The sequence below is a fragment of the Mya arenaria genome, chromosome 16 (genome assembly GCF_026914265.1).
Source record: "Mya arenaria isolate MELC-2E11 chromosome 16, ASM2691426v1".
In the NCBI taxonomy this organism is placed as follows: Eukaryota; Metazoa; Mollusca; class Bivalvia; order Myida; family Myidae; genus Mya; species Mya arenaria.
Window position 1 is genome coordinate 43,214,448 of NC_069137.1, and position 21,721 is coordinate 43,236,168.

General features: G+C 34.5%; 1 protein-coding gene across 1 annotated transcript in view; it reads left to right on the forward strand.

The window, feature by feature from the left end:
• The window catches only part of LOC128222159 (caspase-3-like), a 67,291-nt gene that overhangs the window by 38,714 nt on the left and 6,856 nt on the right, over positions 1 to 21,721 (forward strand). Inside the window, exons 5-9 of the mRNA XM_052931037.1 lie at positions 6,276 to 6,325; positions 12,199 to 12,270; positions 14,507 to 14,835; positions 15,121 to 15,266; positions 21,487 to 21,608. Coding sequence (XP_052786997.1) covers positions 6,276 to 6,325; positions 12,199 to 12,270; positions 14,507 to 14,835; positions 15,121 to 15,266; positions 21,487 to 21,608 — 719 coding nt within the window. The remainder of the gene's footprint in view (positions 1 to 6,275; positions 6,326 to 12,198; positions 12,271 to 14,506; positions 14,836 to 15,120; positions 15,267 to 21,486; positions 21,609 to 21,721) is intronic.

The window sequence follows — 21,721 nt, forward strand, 5'->3', positions numbered from 1 at the left end:
CCATTCCTAAATGCCGTGCACCAATGACTAGCCCCTGACTGTCTACGATAGGCATCAACAATCAAGTGGCGGATTTCAACAACATAAACAAATAGATATATGGCAATAGCGGATTCAGGGGGATGGGGGCATCCGGCGCACCGCCCCCTCCCCCATTAAATCGTCCAAGTTTACTTTTTATTTCAATGTAGGAGAAGAAAATAATAAAATACGTCCAAAAACAACGTTTCGGTCTAGAAATTGGAAAAAAAACTTCTTGGGGGAGAACCCTCATACCCCCTGCCAACACAATAAACCAAATAAATTTCGTTTCTGAAGCGCAAGTCAAAATGGAACGCCCCTAAGTTACGCCCCCTCAAACGTCGATAACAGGACCACCCCTGTATAGAAAGCCTTTTTTCAGTATATGAGGAAAACGCGCGATTTTTCGCTCCTAATCAGCAAGGGCCCATTCACCTAAATGTGAAAAAAATCAGGAGTGTGTGTTGGTGTGGTATTAAAAGGTAGCAGCAAGTAATTTTGTTTATTAGCAATAAATGAAATTGCATCTATATGGTTACAAATTAAATGTTACTACCGTACTCTATTATACTTACCTGGTCCTTCGTTTAAACTCGTTTCAAGCCAGGGGCATAGCAAGCCCTCTATTCATGTGGATTCATAATTTCGCTAAGGGTGGTCCGGAAAAGTTTGAAAACCATGGTGCAATCTGGTGCCTTCTGGGCGTTCTGAGGTACTTTAATTAGTACAGGAGAATGGACAGTATTAGGATCATGGAGTCAAGTACACATACTGCAACTTTTGCTGATTTTTATTATTATATATTTTGTCAGAATCCTGTCGATTCAGCCGCGTACTCGCGAATAGGCAGCTACGCGCCTGTAAGCTTGAAAATATGAATAAATATCTCAAAAAGACCTCCGTGAAGTGGCTTAAATTTCATTTCCAGAACATTAACGAAAATGTATCAAGACATATCAAACCACGACCAATACGGACCAGACACATCGGACCTGGCTCAGGGACACTTCGGACCATGATGTTTTGTTTCTTGTTTAGGTCAGCTTTGTTTTGTTAATATTTACTTTATCAATTAGATGGTTTAATCATTTCTTCTTAATAATTACCAAATCATAGTTCAAAGTGTCTTAATGAAGATGACCCGTAATGCCCTTAATACGGTTCGCAATATCCATGGTCAAAAGTGTCCAAAATTTATATAAATACAGTCGAATGATAGCGAAAATTTCCGAGAGACGAATCGAGGAGTAAAGACTGTGGTGAAGGCGGAACTATCTATAAATAAAATTAAAATTATCGCGTTAACATGTTCAACTGCGAATGAAAAGTCACCATCAAACAATGCACTTCGTAGAACTACGAACTGAAATCTATCTAATACAAACCGCAACGTAAAAATCGGCATGTGACTTTTACAGAATGACGAGTGTTTACCATAAACAACTCTATAAACAAGACTGAATCTTCTGTTGAACAAGAATAAAACTCCAATCGGCACAATGAAATATGAAATTGTACGGTGTGAAATGTTAACATACAAGCGATGAGTTGGCGTTTGTAAAATGTACATTGGTTAATCATCATGTTACAAACATAAAATACACACGTACACGACTGGATTTTTGCCAACGAATAGCCTTCATACTTATCATGACTAGAGATTGCTTTTTTGAAAAAGCGCTTGTCTCCCCTATTGTGTGGTCGTAGCTGAGAAAAAATAAATGATGGACATGAAATTTGTAACTTTGGACTGGAGACAAACCAACAGTGAAGTTTGGTTTATTCGATTATATTAAATAGTGAAGAGAAGAAAGTGTTGTTGATTAATCATGGAAAATGTAAACGAAGTTTGCATTGTATGAAGTTCCTGGGCGCAAGCGTTATTCAATTATTGATCGGAAAGCATTTTTCAGCTCACAGTCATCGTGACCATGACCTTTTACCTACTGATCACAACATCAATAGGGATCATCTACATAACCAACTTGCATACCAAGTATTAAGTTCTTGGGTGCAAGTGTTCTTTAGTTACTGAGCGGTAACCATTTCTTCAACTCAAGGTCATGGCAACCTTGACCTTTGACCTACTGATCTCAAAATCAATAGGGGTCATCTACTAGTCATGACCGACTAGCGTACCAAGAATGAAGTTCCTGGGTACAAGCGTTCTTAAGTTATTGAGCAGAAACCATTTTTAAGCTTAAGGTCACCGCCAACGTATCATTTTTTACCTGAAGGTAACCTTGACCTTTGACCTTTTGATCTGAAAATCAATAGGGGTCATCTTCTAGTCATGAACAACTAGCTTACCAAGTATGAAGTTCCTGAAACCAAAGGATCTTTAGTTATTGAGCGGAAACTTTTTCTTCACTTCAAGGTCATGGCAACCTTGACCTTTGACCTAGTGATCTCAAAATCAATATGGGTCATTTTCTAGTCATGACCAACTAGCATACTAAGTATGAAATTCCTGGTTGCAAGCGTTCTCTAGTTATTGAGCGGAAACAGTTTCTTCACCTCAAGGTCACGGTGACCTTGACCATTGACCTACTGATCTCAAAATCAATAGGAGTCATCTACTAGTCATGAACAACTATGAAGTTCCTGGGTACAAGCTTTCTTTAGTTATTGAGCAGAAACCATTTTTAAGCTTAAGGTCACTGCCAACATAACATTTTTTACCTGAAGGTAACCTTGACCTTTGACCTTTTGATCTCAAAATCAATAGGAGTCATCTAATAGTCATGAACAACTAGCATACCAAGTATGAAGTTCCTGGACCCAAAGGATCTTTAGTTATTGAGTGGAAACCGTTTCTTCACCTCAAGGTCACGTTGACCCTGATCTTTGACCTAGTGACCCCAAATTCAATAGGGGTCATCTACTAGTCATGACCAACTAGCATACCAAGTATGAAGTTCCTGGGTCTAAGAGTTCTATAGTTATTGGGCGGAAACGAAGTGTGACGTACTGACTGACTGACTGACAGACTGATGGACTGACTGACGGACAGGGCAAAAACAATATGTCTCCCCATGAATGGGGGAGACATAAAGATATTACACGCAAATGATTTTTACATGGAAGGTCACCACGACCTTGACTATTGACCTTGTTACCCCCAACACAATTGGGATCATCTAGACATCATGACCAACCTCACTTCAAAGTTTGGTGAACCTAGATCAAAGCATTCTCCTGATATTGCACGGAAATATTTTTTTACATTAGAGGTCACAGCGACGTTGACCTTTGACCTTGTGACCCCCTAAAATATAGGAGTTTTCTAAACCTCATGATCAACCTCCCTACCAAGTTTGGTGAACCTAGGTCAAACCATTCTCAAGATATTGAGCGGAAATGTTTTTTACATTGGGGGTCGCCGCGACCTTGACCTTTGACCTAGTGACCCCAAAAACAATAGGGATCTTCTACACCTCATGACCAACCTCCCTACCAAGTTTGGTGAACCTAGGTCAAACCGTTCTCAAGATTTTGAGCAGAAATGTTTTTTATATTGGGGGTCGCCGCGACCTTGACCTTTGACCTAGTGACCCCAAAAACAATAGGGATCCTCTACACCTCACGACCAACCTCCCTACCAAGTTTGGTGATCCTAGGTCATGCGGTTTTACAGTTATCGATCGGAAACGAAGTGTGACGTACGGACGGACTGACGGACTGACGGACTACCGGACTGACGGACAGGGCAAAAACAATATGTCTCCCCCAGAGAGGGGGAGACATAATTATCTTAATCCGTGTTGAAAGAGAAGGTGATTGGTGCTTACACATAGCTTCAATGATGCATGTGTAAGTGTATGATTCCATACTTTTTTGCGGCGGGACACGTTAATTACGCCCGCTATGGTTTTTATTATTTGAGATCGATGGAATGGCTTCAAAAATCAGTCCGAAAAAAAATCTTAAAAGATAAACATGTAATGCGTCAAATACCCGGAACACGAAATGCGATATGGAGCGATATGTTCATTGATACGACCTGTAGTAGGTATAGGCATCAATCTGCACATATGTAGTCAAATGGAACATGACATCGAATTACTTTGTGATGGAGAACGACCACAAAACCGATAGAAAAGACCGCCCTTCTATCCAGACCAAGATCAATGAATGCATTCATCCACTGCAGCCCATCGATCATCCACATTAGCTGGTATATGTTGTTACCGAGAGGTTTGTTCCACCTGCAGTAAGTGTACACGATGTCACCGCAATTGGTACAAAGGAAATGAAATACTTTGGAAACTGATTGCCAGAATCAATCCACGAAGCCATTCCGCGATTACAACTACACTTAATTAATTTTAATGATAACTGCTGTGAAAAATAAACCATTATAACCTTTGAATAATATTCCGCATTCACCGTCTGTCGTACGGGTACTGCGTGCACAAGGAGCATCCCGCGGATATCCATAAAGAATATGAACAATCATCATGATCTTTCGGGATGACTTCCGGACCATTGCTTTCAGCGGAGGCGGCGATGATTTCCGTTTCCATGCCGATGATTGTTGTTTGGTTTCTGGATCAAACCTTGTATTTGACAGATACCAACCTTACAGCACCAAAGGATACACTTGGATCATGATTGATTGATGATCACAAGTCGCTGTCAGCCCTTTTGGTTCATGTTGAAATACAAATGGCACCACAGGAAATCTTGAAACAGATAAGGTGTTCATGTGAAAGCCAAATGCCGTGCTTTAGTATGCGATGCCGTTGTAATAGCTCTCGACTTCATGTACTGTGTTATGTGCTTGTTTTGGAGAAGATAGGTGCTGTATATAAGGAACAGAACAAATAGGCAATCAATGAACGAGTTTGCTTACATGTTATTAAACTGTAACATTGAAATCAAAACGTTCCAAATGTAACCAGGGCAAGTGTTTTAAGTACAGTTCTTTCCTATATAATATTTAGTCTCTTTTTGTGGTGTTATTAGTATTGAGTATATTAAGAACAGCATAATTTCCATTTTTATATTGATGATATTGTTCAATATGTTTACCACACTGCTTATTGGTCGTAAAAATATTAGAACTAAGTAGACGTGGTAACGTAAGTTTCATTACATAATCATGTATTACATGGGCCTCTGCTAAATTTTGCAAATGTGTAATCATAACATTATTCTGCTCAGTTTTTTGCCATGTTATGGTTTTATATTTCTATAACGATGCTAATAAATCGTCAAATAGAACTGAAATTAATTGGACGTGGTAATGTATGTAGCATTTCATTGTAACCGTGCATTACATGGGTTGCGAATTTATAATCATGAAATTATGCAGTAAAGTTTTGTCGCTCGGATTTAGTTTTATATTTTAAACACAACGACTATTAATCCCAAAAGAATAAAATGTAAATGAGTTGAGTAGACTTTGTAACGTGCATTACGTACATGACATGGTCATCTGCTTAAATTTGCAAATTTATTATGATAAAAGTTGTGCTGGCATGTAGTTAACTTACCAATCACAAACCTAAATAACACGATACTTCATATGATTCTCCTTTCTAATAATACAATCGTAGTACTACTTTTGTAACGTATTTTTTATCAAACAGTGACATTTTGATTTTTTTTCATGAGCAAATGCCGTCTTAAACCAGTACATGAGATTGTTATTGCTGCGATATAATCATTTGTTTTATTCACATTTATCTTCAAATGTTTTTACGATGCAATTGCTTCGAAAAATATGCAAGTTAATTCCTAATTTGACATTACATGTAGGTGTTTCAGCGATTAAGTTTATATATACTTGAATACTTGACTTTATTGTTAGCATTATTTTGTTGGCGCTACATTAAAACAAAATGTCGTGCAAGAAAAGTTGGAGGGGCTTCCTTAGTCTGGAAAAATGCAAATATTCTAAAAAAAAGTATGTTTATGTCACTACAGAAGCTTATAATATCAACAGAGAATTACATTTTCCTATTGACTACTCGCGAAATAAAATGCGATCTTCCACCAAAATCAACAAATATCCTCTATATATTTATGTTGAAATAAAACCCGAAAAGATGTCTTCTAACATCTATATAAAAGTGTTGTGTAAGTTTGAATTAAACAACATAGTTATTGTTTTTTGAAAGTAAGAACTTGCCTAACCCCATGTTATTGTTATTTATAATTATAATATATATTTATAATTTATTATTACTACTAAAACTTTATTTATCTGTCTTCGTGGTGGTAATACAACGTAATCTTCATGATTTCAGAGAGATAAACGCCACAGTAAGGACATATCGAATGCAGAAAGAACCATTTGGTAAGTAGTATCGTTGGTATAAAAGGATCGTTTTATCACATGTGTTTCTTTTTCATACTTAAACACTTTGAGGTAAATTTCTTGTTATTTTAATTCCATCATATAAACGAGATATTGAGATTACTTTTTTAACATTTAACGAATGTTGTTGTTTTCTTTAAATGCTAACATTGTAACAGCTGTCCATCCTCTTTATGTAATTTTATGTACAAATAAATATAAATGAATAACAGCAATGATATATCGACCAAAAAAAACAACAGTTTTTTTTTCGTTTTTTTTAATGACGATGTTTTCTTTAAATTGACATTGTTCCTCCAGCTTAGGTAACTGGTAATCATTGTTTCCGTATAGGTTGTTTACATCGACGTACATGTCATACGTAATAAACACATATCTAGGGCCAAAGCCTTTAACCTAGATAGACAAAGAGTCCGCAAAAAGACTCCAAAATTATATAATTGTTACCTCTTTGAAAACATACATACACGTTTAGTACAGTGACACTGGTGCCAAAAACTCAAATAAACAAAAACATGCACGTACATGTACTTTGGTATACACTGTATCTAGTACAAATGCAACGACCGAATATAATGCTTTTTCAATCCGAAATATAAAATTGGAAGGTGCCGGTTCAAGAACCTATTCAATCAAATAATAATGTTATTTTTTTCTATATATATTTATAAACAAAAACATAAACCTAAACATACGATAGTGAATTTGGTAAGGATTTAATGTGAAATGCTTAAGTAAATGAACAGTAGTAACCCTTTATAGTGTCTCTCATGTTTTGAAGACGACATGGAGTAATTCATGCTAAATGTGCATAATGCAAATGAGCAATAGATGGTGGTTGATAACTAAGAGCTATGTATTACATTTATTGATTTTCAGAATTTGATATATGTAATGTTCTTTGGAAAATATAATACAGTTTGGAAAAGGACAAGCAAATTAAAACAACTAAAGCTATACATATTCCAACAACCAGAGTTGTTGAGATTATTCATGAGCGCCTAAGAGCGAGAATATGATTTCATGCACAAGAGTTGCAGGTGATATTTGTACCAAGTTGTCCTTGACAAAATATTATAAACATCATGCGATATAGGTGAAAAGCGTGGTAATTTACCTGTATTGCAGGTATAGAACGGTAACGCCAGTTTTAGTTGTTATCATGCCGATATTTGCATTAATTTGTAGACGAAAGAAAACTCGCTCAAACATGGTAAAACAAAGTACAAAGTGTTCTTATAGTATTATTTTATTCCATCCGTAAAAAGCAAATACCAAGATAGCTACTGTTCTGTATAGTATTCATTGTATTTGGATTAATGATAACCCAATACGTTTAAAATAGATAGGGGTGACGGGGGAGGGGGAGAGACTGTGAATTGATTAAATAATTAATTTCAAAGGATGAAATACATTTAGATGTTAATACAATTAAATTAGATAAATTAAAACAATTCCATTTTTCACTTTTTCACCTCGAATGTATCATTTCGCACAAAGGCTAGAATTTTTGTGTCTTGAATAAGAATTGTGAAATTTACTTTATTTCATTCCCCTACTATATACCTACTGCAAACCGTATGTAACATAATTGGCGTGTACATTATGTTTATAAATGTACACATAGTTTTATTTTTGTGCATATGTGGTTGTGAACTCTCGGACTATACAAATGGTATGCATTTATCGATGTGGAATTTGTAAATATTGACTTAATGACGGTTTGTCTGTGTATCATTCATGTTGCTATTTATAGTAACGGGTAAACTTTAGTTTTTTGTAATCAGTCAAAAGAGTGACACTTCTACATAGCTGTAATTCGTCACGCGTGAGAGCGCACGGTTCATTGGTTACTTAGCGACTTTCTATTATAAAGCGGGGTAGCTGTATTGACCGTTATGCCAAGGAATCTCAACTTCACGGTCTGGTGACGCCCTCGCTTCTCAGTAAGAGTAGTATCTATATAGACTGCGCGCTGTGTTTAGCTTACTTGATTGATAATGGCTGAATGTATATCTTCGGTGATGCGGTCTTCTGAGGCTGTTGACTATGTAGAATCTATTATGTCTACAAATGTAATCTCTCAAGTGACCACCCCTTGTGCCAGTAACCGTAAATGCCATCGCTCTGTGTCGTGTACTTGTGACACTACGTCAAAGAAAACTAACGGTAGAGTTTCATCTAGTATTCATACCGAACGTACTCCCCAGAAAGCGAGGCAAAATTTGTACAAGTCTGGTCCTGAGCCGGCGCCTCGTAAAGTAGTGGTTGGTCGAGCAGATGTACATGTTAGCGCCACCCCTACATTCCAACACATGTTTGATAAGCTGTCAGCTGACTGAAATATGATGCTCGTATATGGCATTAAACGAACGTTTTGACGAGCTACAGTCTTCGTTGGAGATTCGCATTGCCAATAAAGTGTCCCAGTTACTTGATAAACGTGTAAATAGCGAGCTTGGCAGAATAAAGCGTGACGTTGATAATAAATTCGATACTTTCAAAGAGTCCATGAAGGCAGAGCTTACAGCAGACCTGTTTGATATACGGGATCATATTTCATCGTTGTCTTCGTCTGCTCCCACTGTTTCTACTGGAGCACAATTTCTCAGGACAGGTCACTGAACATTGTTATTCGTTATCTACTTGAGAATGTTAGAGAAAGAACACAGACGAAGGTAAATGGTCTTATCAAAGATGGTTTGAGGTTATCAAATATAACCATTAGCAGGGCTGATCGCCGCAAATCATACACAACCTCTAAGCCTGATGTAGTATATAAACAATGATTTGGCTCCTGCGGAACGTGCGGCTAGTAGAAACTTTGCTACCATTTTGGGCGCTCTAAAATCGAACGGTCTTGCTATGAAAGGATCTCGGGTTATACAGCGAACCGATGATAGGCGCTGGAACCATGCCTAAGATCAGGGGCCGCGCGACAATCGTAATTCACGCCGTGAAAATTATTACATGGGAGATGGTCAGCGCAACAAGCGCAACAGTACTCGTGATAATCGGGATGACCGTTGCGAAAACCGTCAGTCGGACACACGGGGTCAGTGGAACACTGTCAGCGGTCGAGGGGGTTCTCGTGGTAGCTTTAGCGGCCACAACTGTGGTCGTAGATAGATAAGCACTCGGTTTTGGAATGTGCGAGGTTGGAAAACAGACGCTTATTCTGACAACCATATACTACGATCATCCTGTGTTCTTTCTTTTGAACTTAGATATAATAGGTATTGCCGAGAGCCATTTACTTGGTAATGAGGAGATCTATCTTGATGGCTGTTGATGGTATGGCCATAATAGGACACATATTCACAGGAACGCAAAGACTGGTTCCGGAGGTGTCGGTGTCTTAATTAGAAACTCCTTACTTAGTGAATATAATGTATCAGTGGTTGACAATTTTAATGAAGGTATTATATTACTAAAATTAGCTCATAAGCATAATGATATGGTTATTTTGCCTAGTGGCTGTTGTTTACCGCCCGAAAAAAATTCCATAATGTTTGATGTAAACCATATTTATGATTCATAAGTCTCTTTGATTTATCAATATAGAAAGGTTTGAACAATGTATCTATGTGGAGATTTTAATAGCAGATGTGGAGATAATGATGACTTTATCCGTGGTATTGATGATGTTATTGACCGGGATATTGATTTTACTATGAACAAGTATGGTGAACTGCTTTTAGACTTTTTAATTAATGCAAACATGTGTATGTTAAATGGCCGAAATTACGCATGTAATAACTTTATTTCTGTATCGACTAAAGGAAAGTCTCTAGTTGATAATTGTTTTGTGAGCCACGATCAGGTTTTGTTCAGTTTAATGTAATTCAGGTCACAGATCTCATAAACAGATCGGGTATATTTGCAACAATCGCATCAAGTGCACTATCTGACCACTCTTTATTAGTGTGGGATATTTTACTTGAATGTGATATTTATAACAGTTCTGTAAATTACTCTTATTGATAGAAATATTTTATGGAATATGCTATCCAATCTAGGTATTGGTGGTAAAATGTTAACAGCGTTAAAGTCCATTTATAATACGGTTTCCTCTTGTGTCAGGGTTAAATCCCTTAAAACTGAATGGTTTGATGTAGATTGTGGCCTAAGACAGGGTTGTATTCTGTCGCCTCAATTGTTTAATTTATTCATTAATGATTTGTCAATTTATCACAGATCGTTTGGTGTTGGTATGCCTGTTTGACATAGTCTGTATTATTGTGTATGCTAATGACATTGTACTGTTAGCCGAGTCCGCAGACGAAATGCAGCTACTTTTGTCTGCCTTGGGTGACTGGTGTTCTATAAACAATATGCATGTTAATTCTACTAAGAGCAACATAGTCCATTTTAGACCTAATTCAGTATCACGTACAACTTATGATTTTGTGTCTGGTTCTAGTCAGTTAACAACGGTAGATATATATACTTACCTTGGTGGGTTTTTTTTCACGAACATTTAGATCTAAATGTTACTGTCAAGTCTGTTGCTCAAAGTGCAAGTCGAGCCCTAGGTTTACTGATTGCTAAATGTAAGATTGTTGGAGGACTCCCATACGATGTATTTACAAAACTGTATGACGCAGTTTTTTCGGCCTGTTGTTGGTTTTAGTGCTTTTCTTTGGGGATACCGGTCATACCCTTGTATTGAAGCTGTACACAACAGGGCTCAGGGATTTTTCCTTGGTCTTGGTAAATATATGCCTATCCATTGGACATTCAAAATACAATCTGGTCAGTTTCATCTGTGATTCAATTTAGTCAAAATGTAACATTTGATCATGTGATCAAAATCTGTCCTTTAATTCAAAGGTATTAATCTGTCAATAATTTCAAATACGATAAGGGCGTCCAGTTATGAAGAAAAGTAGAAGCGCCCCCCCATCTCTAGCGAATGTAAATATGGCCGCAGTCCCAAATGAAATGGCATGTGCTTTTTTGTCTGCCGTTGCCATTGACCTGCTAGCTGAGCTTTCTTATGTTCAATTGCAAGATATCGTTTCATTGTTTTTAATACGTGACACTTACTTACTGTATTGTGGTGTATTCTTGCGAATTCATATAGGGTTAATACATATTGTTGAGGTCGTAACCACCTGCAAAGGCCCTGCAAAATGGATTAAAGCCCGAGGGCGTAGCATGTTTATAATCAATAGTTTTAACTAAAGTTGGGAGGAGTTAAACGTTTTAATCCTAATCTAGTTTAATGTTTTTAAAGCAAACTGATAGTCAAAACAACTGCAAAGAATGCTATCCTGTAAACACACCGCAGCTTGCCAGGAAAAGACAATGTGGTTCATTTAATATTTGTATACAGCTATATATTATGCTAAAATATGTTTTTGTGCAAAAGTTTGCATCGTTGACCAACTATCGGTCTGAAACCCGGTCGATCCACGTCCATTGGTATGATGCGGGGCCTGAAAGCGCTTATGTAAAACAAAAAGCCGGTCATTAACGGCACGTGAACTTACTGAATATTGCACGTTTTCTACCGATAACGCCCGGGTTTCTTACGTTTTAACACACCATGATAACGGACCGAAATCACGCATTTTAATGCAATAATGCTCCTTACATTATATAAAACATAATGATTGACTCATTTCGTTACTTTGTTATGTTAGTTCTTCCTTAAGCTCCATTTTTGTTTCCGTTTGTTTTCCTGATTTTGAAGCAACAGTCAACCAACCATAAATACATGCAGTTGGTTATTCGTGCATGACTACCATTGTATGCATTTATAACATTATATTACTTTTTACAGTAAATGTGATGTTTTATTGATACAAAATATTTCTAAGTTAATCTATGATGCATTTTCGTTTTAGGAGCGCTGTTGATATTCTACAACACAGAATTTGATAATTTACCCGAAATGGAAAGCTGCAGAAAAGATGCTGGTAAATTTCAAACAAATATTCTAAGGTTGTATGTTAAAGTGGCCATAATTACTAGTTTGTTATGATTCTCGAAGCGATCTGAAACAAAAACTCACAATGGTGTGTAAAAGTGCAACGTATTTCGTGCATAACATAATCATAGGTGTCTTCAAGTTGCAGTGCTTATGAAATAACTTAGATTGAAATGACAAAGCAGTGACAATTGTGTATTGTTTATGTGGAGGCGAAATAATTTTGTAATCCTTTAACAATTTATACACATACAGGTTTGATTTAGACCATGGTTCATACCTGTTTTTTTTTAATTCATTCGAAGTTCTTCGTTTCGTTCAACAATGGAAACATTCAGGGTTTTTTCTTGAAATGTTTCGATTTTGAATAATGTTACACATTAATACGGCTCCTTTCATTGTCTGTGTGCGTTATTGATATCATGACATATCCTAAAGGAAATGAACGGATCATTTACATATTATTGAGGTGAATCAATGTTTTGTTAGATTAATTATTTCAGACAAAAACAGAAAATCTAAATATATGATAATGGATTTCATAAAAGAGGCCTATAAAACTGTTATGTTAGCAAACTGAGTTAATGCAAAGGTAATGTTAAATTCGTTTGGTATCACATGTATGTAACTTACAGTGTCTGACCGTCTATCGTTCTCATAAAGCCTCACTTGGTGCAAACATTTAAGTCAAAGGCCATGGAAATTATTATGCATACGTTTAATCTCAGTATATATTTATTTGACATTCGATAGCAAAGGTATTATGTTTGTTATAAAATCCAAATAATAGATGCCATATATAGTTTGAGCTCCAATAATTCCAATATGAAGCGAAGTATCACTGATTCAATTGCATTGATGTTGCACACAAACGCATTATTTAACATAATGAATAAACTAACGTGGTTTTCATTTGGTCAAAGGTCTTTAAACAAATGACCAACACATATGAGGGGTTGTGTGACATTATTTATTGAGAAAGCGACTATCTAGTATTTAGTGTTTACAAGTTACTATTACAGAACGTGAGATCACAGGCTCTAATTATAGTCTTACATTCAGTATTTTATACATGTGTAAAATAAACACAAAGAATGATACCAATTTCGTTTTAATAATCAGTCAGTAACAAGTACAACAAGCAGTTGAATATTATATATGTTTTACAAGAACAGTTTCTGTTTTACAGGAATAATTTCTTTCAGAAAACTAAATTCTTACATAGTTAGAAGTAAACGGTAACATGTTTTAAAATTCACTTTTAAACCGCAAACATGAGAAGTTGAGAACCAATCCTTTAGCAGTTAAAGTCCAAAGACAATTTGTAATAAGGTACTGTAGTGACTTATTGACTTGATTAGAATATGTGTAAATAACTAAACATAGTAACACCTTAACATTTCAACATAAGCAAGCATACATCAGAAATAAGTAAATTAATCGGTAGCGGTTACGTCCCTTGTTTCAATAATCGATTGTTCAAATTTCACTATCGATTGTCGCCGACGTAGGCATTACCGATAAATTGTCGATTATAATCGATCATCGGCACAACACTAACTCATATCCGTTCAAAACAAATATTAAGACAGTACATGAAGATCATTTTTTTATCTTGTTTCTTGCTGATGACCAAATTTTTAACAAATGAAATGTCAACATAATTGAAATAGAAAAAACCTGCACACGCAGCATTTGATTGTACCTAAGTAAATATTAAAGACCAAAGACCTGAGCCAAATTCCATCGCTTTACGTGATAACTGTAACTTTAGCAAAAATTAAGACAGGAAAAATAAACCAATTCTTAAACTATGTATTAAATATTTTCTTAATTCTAACATAATTGATTTTGTAATAACACCAAACGATACTCCACTCATAGCTGGAAATTCATATTCGTAATAAATATTAATTTGGATTTTGGATATCGGAACCTGTGCTGAAATATACACAGCCCTTGTAAAACGGTAACTTGTGTTTTGTGAGTTTGTTTTTATTCATCAGAAGAGAAAAACAACATGTGATTAAAATATTCTGACACTTTTTCTTACGTAATGCACAGTTTCTTTTCAAATAGTCCAGTATATATAATGTTAAATCGCATACTACCTACATAACATATAATACGTTGTTTGTTTATTTTAAATAGTGCAAGCATATGTTACAACTTGGAGACGTTTTGACATATTTTCGATTTGTTTGTTTATTGTTGTTTTTATATAGACCTGATGGAAAAAACATTCAGAGAAAAATTTAGTGGAAACTTTCGAATTTCTCGTTTCGAAAACAAGAACTTGTCCAAAATAACGTCTATCTTGAACAACTTGAAGTCGGATTCTACCTTAATACCCACGGATTCGATGTTGATGTGCTATTTCTCATCCCATGGTTCTCGCGAAGGTCTTGTGACAAAGAACGGAGAAATTCTACCTTATGATGAAATTTATAAACATTTGAGAAACGATGAATTGCTTTGTATGAATGGGAAACCTAAACTTGTTATGCTGGATTGTTGCCGGGGGACAAAGAATCACGTGTTCCAACAAAAATTGGTATATTGCTTGCACATTCGTCTGAATGTTAGCTCTTGATAACGTTTAAAAGGATTTGCAGTTCATTTCGTATTAAGCACTTAATAAAGCATTTAAACATATAAATACTCTGTACAGACATTATTATTTTTTTTATATTCATCACTTCTCAGATTGCTTGGGTAATCTCTATGGGAGGTACAGAAAAATTGAGCATTTAGTACAAAATAATTATAAATTTTAGTATAGTATTTGCTATTCTTTCATTTTAACACAGACTCGTGTTGTTGTTTTATTTTATTTTAGGCTGGTGCAGGTTTGCATTCCAAAAAAATCCATTCCGATATGGCTATTCTGAAAGCTTCACCCGAGGGTTATACGACCTTTGCTTTCGAGAAGCAACCAAGTGTTTTCACGAAAGCGTTTTGTGGAGCAATATCAAACAGTATAACGTAAGTTTATATGAGCCGTGTCTGAATGCCTTATATATTAATGAATTGAACAACTTATTGACAGGGACGATACATATGCGTGTGCTTCCGCAATCGAATATGATCTGTCACTTGATAGAGGTTACCGTCTATGAATGTGTTCAGGTACTGGTTATTTGTTTTTAACGATAAGCTGTCTTTCGCAAAAAACACATGTAACATTAAAAGTCCCTATGATCCAAAAAACAAAGTGTAATATGTTTTGTGAGCATACAGTTCTATCTAGCAATCAATAACTGATTGCAACTGTAGCAAAAAGTAAACATATTTTTGTCCTAATATATGTAATAAATCACGAAGAGCGAATAATGTCTAGTCTTATTTGACTCTGTATGCAAAACATTCAAAGCAAACTTATCAGAATTTCCAGAAGTATAAGTGAAAAAGACACACATTTGACAACGATCAAAATTTTAAATATAGTGATATTTCTTATAAAGGCTAATTATGTTGATAGTGTTAAAGAATGACCTCGTTTTGATAAATTTAAGTGAAAAAATTGACTATAGTATTATTCGAGATTTTGTTTATCGCATTTTGCATATTAAAATGGTTTCGAAACATCATTTTAATATGGATGATAATGACAAGTGCTAAAATGTATAAGCCAGACTTTAATAACACTTTAACAATATTAAACAAAGTGTATACTTTCAGTTTAACACTCATCTGAATACCTATTTTTCAAGTCAATAAATTTATGAAGTAATCAAAGGCCTGCGGCCCAAAATACGTGACATACATAATAAAACAAATAATATACGAGTTGTGTCAAGAAAAGGAATTTAAGCATATATTCAAACATGAGTGATTCCTTTTAATTGTTAATTTCTAAAAGAAGATGATACACATAGTAAGAAAAGTTACTTAGAGTCTCATAATTAGTAATTTTCATAAGGTTATAAAAGTCATTTAAATCTATACCAGCAGAGTACCAATTAAACAAATATTGTCTTCTTATATTATCAAACTTTCTTCAGACAAAACAAGAATGATATTCACAATCTAAGACAGATACAGGTAAATGTTCGCTATCATAAAAAAAGTACATATACGATCATATTTTGGTATGTTCAGAGGCCTACCAGTTTCTATTCTCAATTTACGGTTTGAACATCGAAATTTTGAAAGTGATATCTTGTGTTTAAATGCTATAGCGATTGATAGGTATATTTCCACATTCAATAGTGTTTTAAAGTGTTTGTATTGAGAACAGCGACTTGAATTGTTTACAGATTCAATCCAGGTTTGGTTATAACAATCCATAATTCCCTGTTTAAAGATGGTTAGAAAAAAAGTTAACACTTCCAACGTCTTGAGTTATACAAGTATATCCAAATCCAGATGTAAACAACATGTTTTTAATATTTGTTACCCAGCAAGTCCGTCCAACTTCATCAAGAGATTTAAGCATTAAATAGCATTGTTTCGGATACCTAGTATTGGTCATTCTTAATCATTTACAAAAACATCTTATACAATTAGAAAAATATTATATATACAATGGTAATCTACCACACTCTCCAAGAACCATGCAGGTGTTTGTAGTCTTATTTGCCCAAAGGTGTTTTCTGCAAAAATCATTATGTACAGACTCAATACTTGGATTAAACTCATATCCCCAAATTTGAGAACCAAGTTCTTTGGTTGGGAAATAACCGAAGGGCTTTTGATAATGTTTAATTGCAAATATAGAGTTTTGTGCCTGAGCAGACAACTTTTCCTTAGCTGATATCCAAGATTATTGTGGGGTAAAAAGAAGTCCCATATACTTATAAACTGAAGTAGTATCAACGTTTAGTTCACGAAACTGCCATTTTTCATTGCTCCTTAAAGGTCCTCAATTTCTAAATACGATAATTTCTGTTTTCTCAAGGTTCACCTCCATACCGGAATTAAGACAAAATTCATCTATTCTATTGATCTGCTGTTTTAGTTTAAATGCTGTTTCGGCGCAATTTGCAACGTCATCTGCGAACATTAATCATATTATATCTGGTTTATCGTTGGTGATGAAAATGCCAGACCCACATTTCTCTCTTAAATGAGCAGATATCTTATTTATAAATAGGATTAAGATTGTCGAACTTGATTTATGTCCTTGTCTCGTACCGATATTACAGGGAAACGAAATAGTAACCCCACCATTTGTTCTCACACATGAATTAAGGTTAAAGTACATAGGTTTCAAGACTCTTAAAAAAATGCCATAAACTACTAGCTTTTGAAGTGATTGAAATAGTTTTACGTGGTTAATTTTATAAAAAGCTTTACGGAAGTCAACAGTAAAAGGTTCCTCTTTTTTTGAAAGGTATTTCTGAACCACAGCTTGTAAACAAAATATATAATCAACCGTGGAACAATTTCGAGGAAACCAAGCTTGACATTTATCGATCTTTTTATTTTGCTCAACCCAATTAAAAAGTCTTTCATTTATAACACCAGAAAAATTTTATACATGGTATTTGTAATTGATATACCACGGTAGTTTCCTGGTACAGTATTTGACCCAGATTTATGAACAGGGCATATTATACTTTGTATCCAAGAATGTGAAAACACTCCTTTTGACAAAATCTTATTGAATAATAACAAGAAAAAAGGTCCAATATCAGACGATGTATATTTATAACATTCAGACTGAATTCAATCTAACCACCGGCTTTTTTTATTTACGAGTTTGGAAATAGATGAGTCTACCTCCAATAAAGTAGAAGGGTCATAAAGTGTGCTAGCACTTTCGTCTATGAAATTATGAACATTTTCAGTTTCGTATCAAATAATACTACATCTTCATCATAGAGAAGGCATCTGAAATAATCGTGCCAGTCATTGGCAGCAGTATTAGACATAGCTTTCGATTTCTTTGTACCCAGTTTAAATTGTTTCCAAAATATTGTTGGGTTTGCACTGTTTACCAATATAAATATATTCTTACTTTGATAATCGTATTGCTTCAGACACATATTTAATTTTGTTTTTCATACAATTTCAAGCATCATTGTATATTTTTGTTAGTATTTCTATGCTTTGATTTATACCATCGTCCATTGATTGTAAAATAAGAGCATTACGACCATGCAATAAATAAGTTACGTATGTTTTCTATAAAAGTATCACACAGCTTATTTTGCCACTTGTATCTATCATTAGTCACATTTATCAGTCATAACCGTAGTTTGCAATAATTCCTTAGACTTAAGGTTTAACACACATGAGACTGGAAAATGATCAGAGTCATCTGTATTTAATACGTAAAAATCTGTTATATATTGAAAAAGTTCAGAGGATGCTATCATATAATCGACTGTACTAACACCATCATTAGAAAAACATGTAAATTCTCCGTTTAAATCGCTCTGGAATCTACCATTTAGAATATGACGTCAAAGATGCAGCAAAATTGAATAATGTTTATTCTAAAATGATTCCCCCGAATCATATCCTTATTGTTTTGTGTGATTTCAAAATAACTGCCCTCATATTCTACATCGCCAAATACAAGTTAAGATTACCATTGGGTATAAAATCGAAGAAGTCTGAATTAATAAAACAAGCATATCTACTGATGATTCATAAATAAATCTTTGGCGGAAAAATGTTAAGAATAGAAGGACTCATACTTAATGATTTCTTTAGGCATACACGTAGTGTGTCCAAAGATACCGTAAACACATGCTGTTACTTCAGTTGTTGACATCGTACTGAAATGAACGTTTAGGGTAATAACTTATGTCGAATTTGTTATACGTTTATTATATACATTTATGATCAATTCATTAGAAGCAAGACTGGCGCACACAATGGCAATATGTTTTGTATCAGAGTCGTTTGAATTTGCTATTCGTTTATATTGGCACGCGGTTAATATTTCGGCAAAGAATTTCACATACCTTAACGTCATAAATACAAGGATTCATTAATATGAATCTAGTAGCAAGCATTTAAAAATGTTTTCACAAAATAAAGCTACAATTGAAAACGAACAAATAGAACACTCAAGCTATTTAGCGGCTCATGAAAGATTGTAATTCCAAGAAAATTCCGTGCAAAATAGCAATTAAAACTAAAAGTGTGTTCAATTGTATTGGTAACAAGATCAGTAGATTATGTTGTATTTTTCGTTTTCATTGTTTGACATTTTGGCCAAACATAATATGTGTTGACTCAGATGTCCATATAACATCTGCAAACATTAATATTAAACAATGTAAAGACGAGAACATGAATGGTATTATCAAGAAAAGCAGACTGTTAAAAAAATAAAAACTTGGAAAAAACTTAAAAACATCATAAATACATGCTTTACAACATACGTAAATGATAATTAAATTATAAATGTAAATATGATTGGCCTCTCTGTTTGTTTACACAAATAACACACTCGAATGTTTATAACATATGATATATTTTCAAAGTAGAACAAAATCATTATAAAGATGTAGAAGAAAATTATTTGATTTAGTAGGTATATGATTACAATATATTTAAGCGAATAAGCATCATTCTTCTGTACCACAAATAATCCACTGTTTAAATGGATTGATAAACAACCACGACATAAAATGAATATGTGTACCAGCGCATAAATTTATTTTTGATCATCACTCACATGAAATGTTTAACCGTAAAATGTTATTGGCAAACTGTCAATCAATCAAAGGCCATGAATGAAATTTAAATGAAAATATAAATGCACAGGTTTTCGTGAAAAATTGTGCTTGTTCAGATGCTAGAGCAAACAATTTATCTTTAAACGTCATATCCGAAACATGGTTTCCAAACCACTTCCGAGTTTAAAAGGTCTACGTTTTTCTAATCTACATCAATGAATATACAAATGTCATTTTATTTAATCCAAATCATCACGAATGCTTAAAGTTGATTGATAAAAAGTAAACAAACGAATAATAATGGATTTATTCACTAAACATCTCACTATGTTTTTAACCGGAGTATATCGGTGTCGTAGTAACCAAATATTTCGGCAAATTAATAACACGAGGCTATGATCAATTAAAGGTTACAACTGTATGGTTTAAACTTTATTGTTCAAGTAAGCTATGCTATTTCTAAAGGCGGTAGCTCAACAAGTTAGTAATTAACATACTGCTGATGTATGTGTTAATATTTTTTTAAGCAGGATAACAGCTTTGGCGACTTCGTCTGTCAACATTAAGACTTACAGGTATGAAGACATTTAAAAAGTGGATTTCACTGCACGGGATAGATTTAGACTTGTTGAGACATTAACTCCTTCAATTCATTGCGTAATATAGGTATATTTCAGTTTTTATTTTAACTGACTTATAAAACATGGTATATTAATCAAAACTCCTCTATGCAACTAAACCTAATTCAAAAGAGCTGAATGTTATAACAATTTTACTTTGGTTAACCAATTTACATGATATTTTCACCTTAGTCAAAAAGCATACGGTATTTCTCATACAGTGCACAATTTGATTAAAAGCTAATCGATTTTAACTTTTATGTTTATTTTTAATAGACAGCGTTCCGTTGCGCCATATAAGGACAAAGTATTTGTCGTTACATTCAAAATCTGCTTATTGCCTACTGTGTAGGAGTTGCAGACTTTCAGCTGTAACAAACCCTATAAATCTGGGTCAAATGCGTCAAATAAATTAAATTCTATATTAACTGGTATATACCAACCAGACGTTATGCTATTAAGTGAAATAAGTTAATGTATAGCTTTACTTGCCACAGCGCCTAAACATTTTCGGAATCGGCCATTTGAGCTTTGAAAAAAAAACTAATAGCAAAATCTGTTATTATTAAATACATCGTTAATACTTCCTCGACCAACTCGTTTGAAAATCATAATGTGGGTTTGTTTTGTCCATATTCACTTACATTTGCCATCGAACACAGTAATCCCTTAAACAGTCTAAATGTATTTGTAGACCCTCAGTGGTCTCAGTTAATAGAACACAAACATAAAAAGGAAGATTGTAATTGGTCCAATGTTAGGTCTGCATTAATATTTTGATGCAATATGCAATTCAATGTTATTCAAGAAGAGGCAAAACGTTATCGGCGAACTTAACATTGTACCTCTAAATACTGTCTTCATTAATTGTTAGAATGCTGGATTTGTTCATGTAGTTTTAACGTAATCATAACTCTTTTGGTAATTAGTTTACTGTTTTCATTTAAGCCTCGACTATACGGATATTGTTCACGAAACAACTGCGAAAATTAAACAGAGCAAGTTTTCAAAACAATGTGTTCCAGAGAGTACATCATACCTTGATGCAAGACTAATCTTCAAGACTTCCGGTAAGTAATATGATTGATACATGTGCATGTATGATTAAATCGTCTGCAATCTGGTTATCAGGTTCAATATTTTCGAAAGGTTCAAAACTTGCCTGCGTTAACATTACACCTAT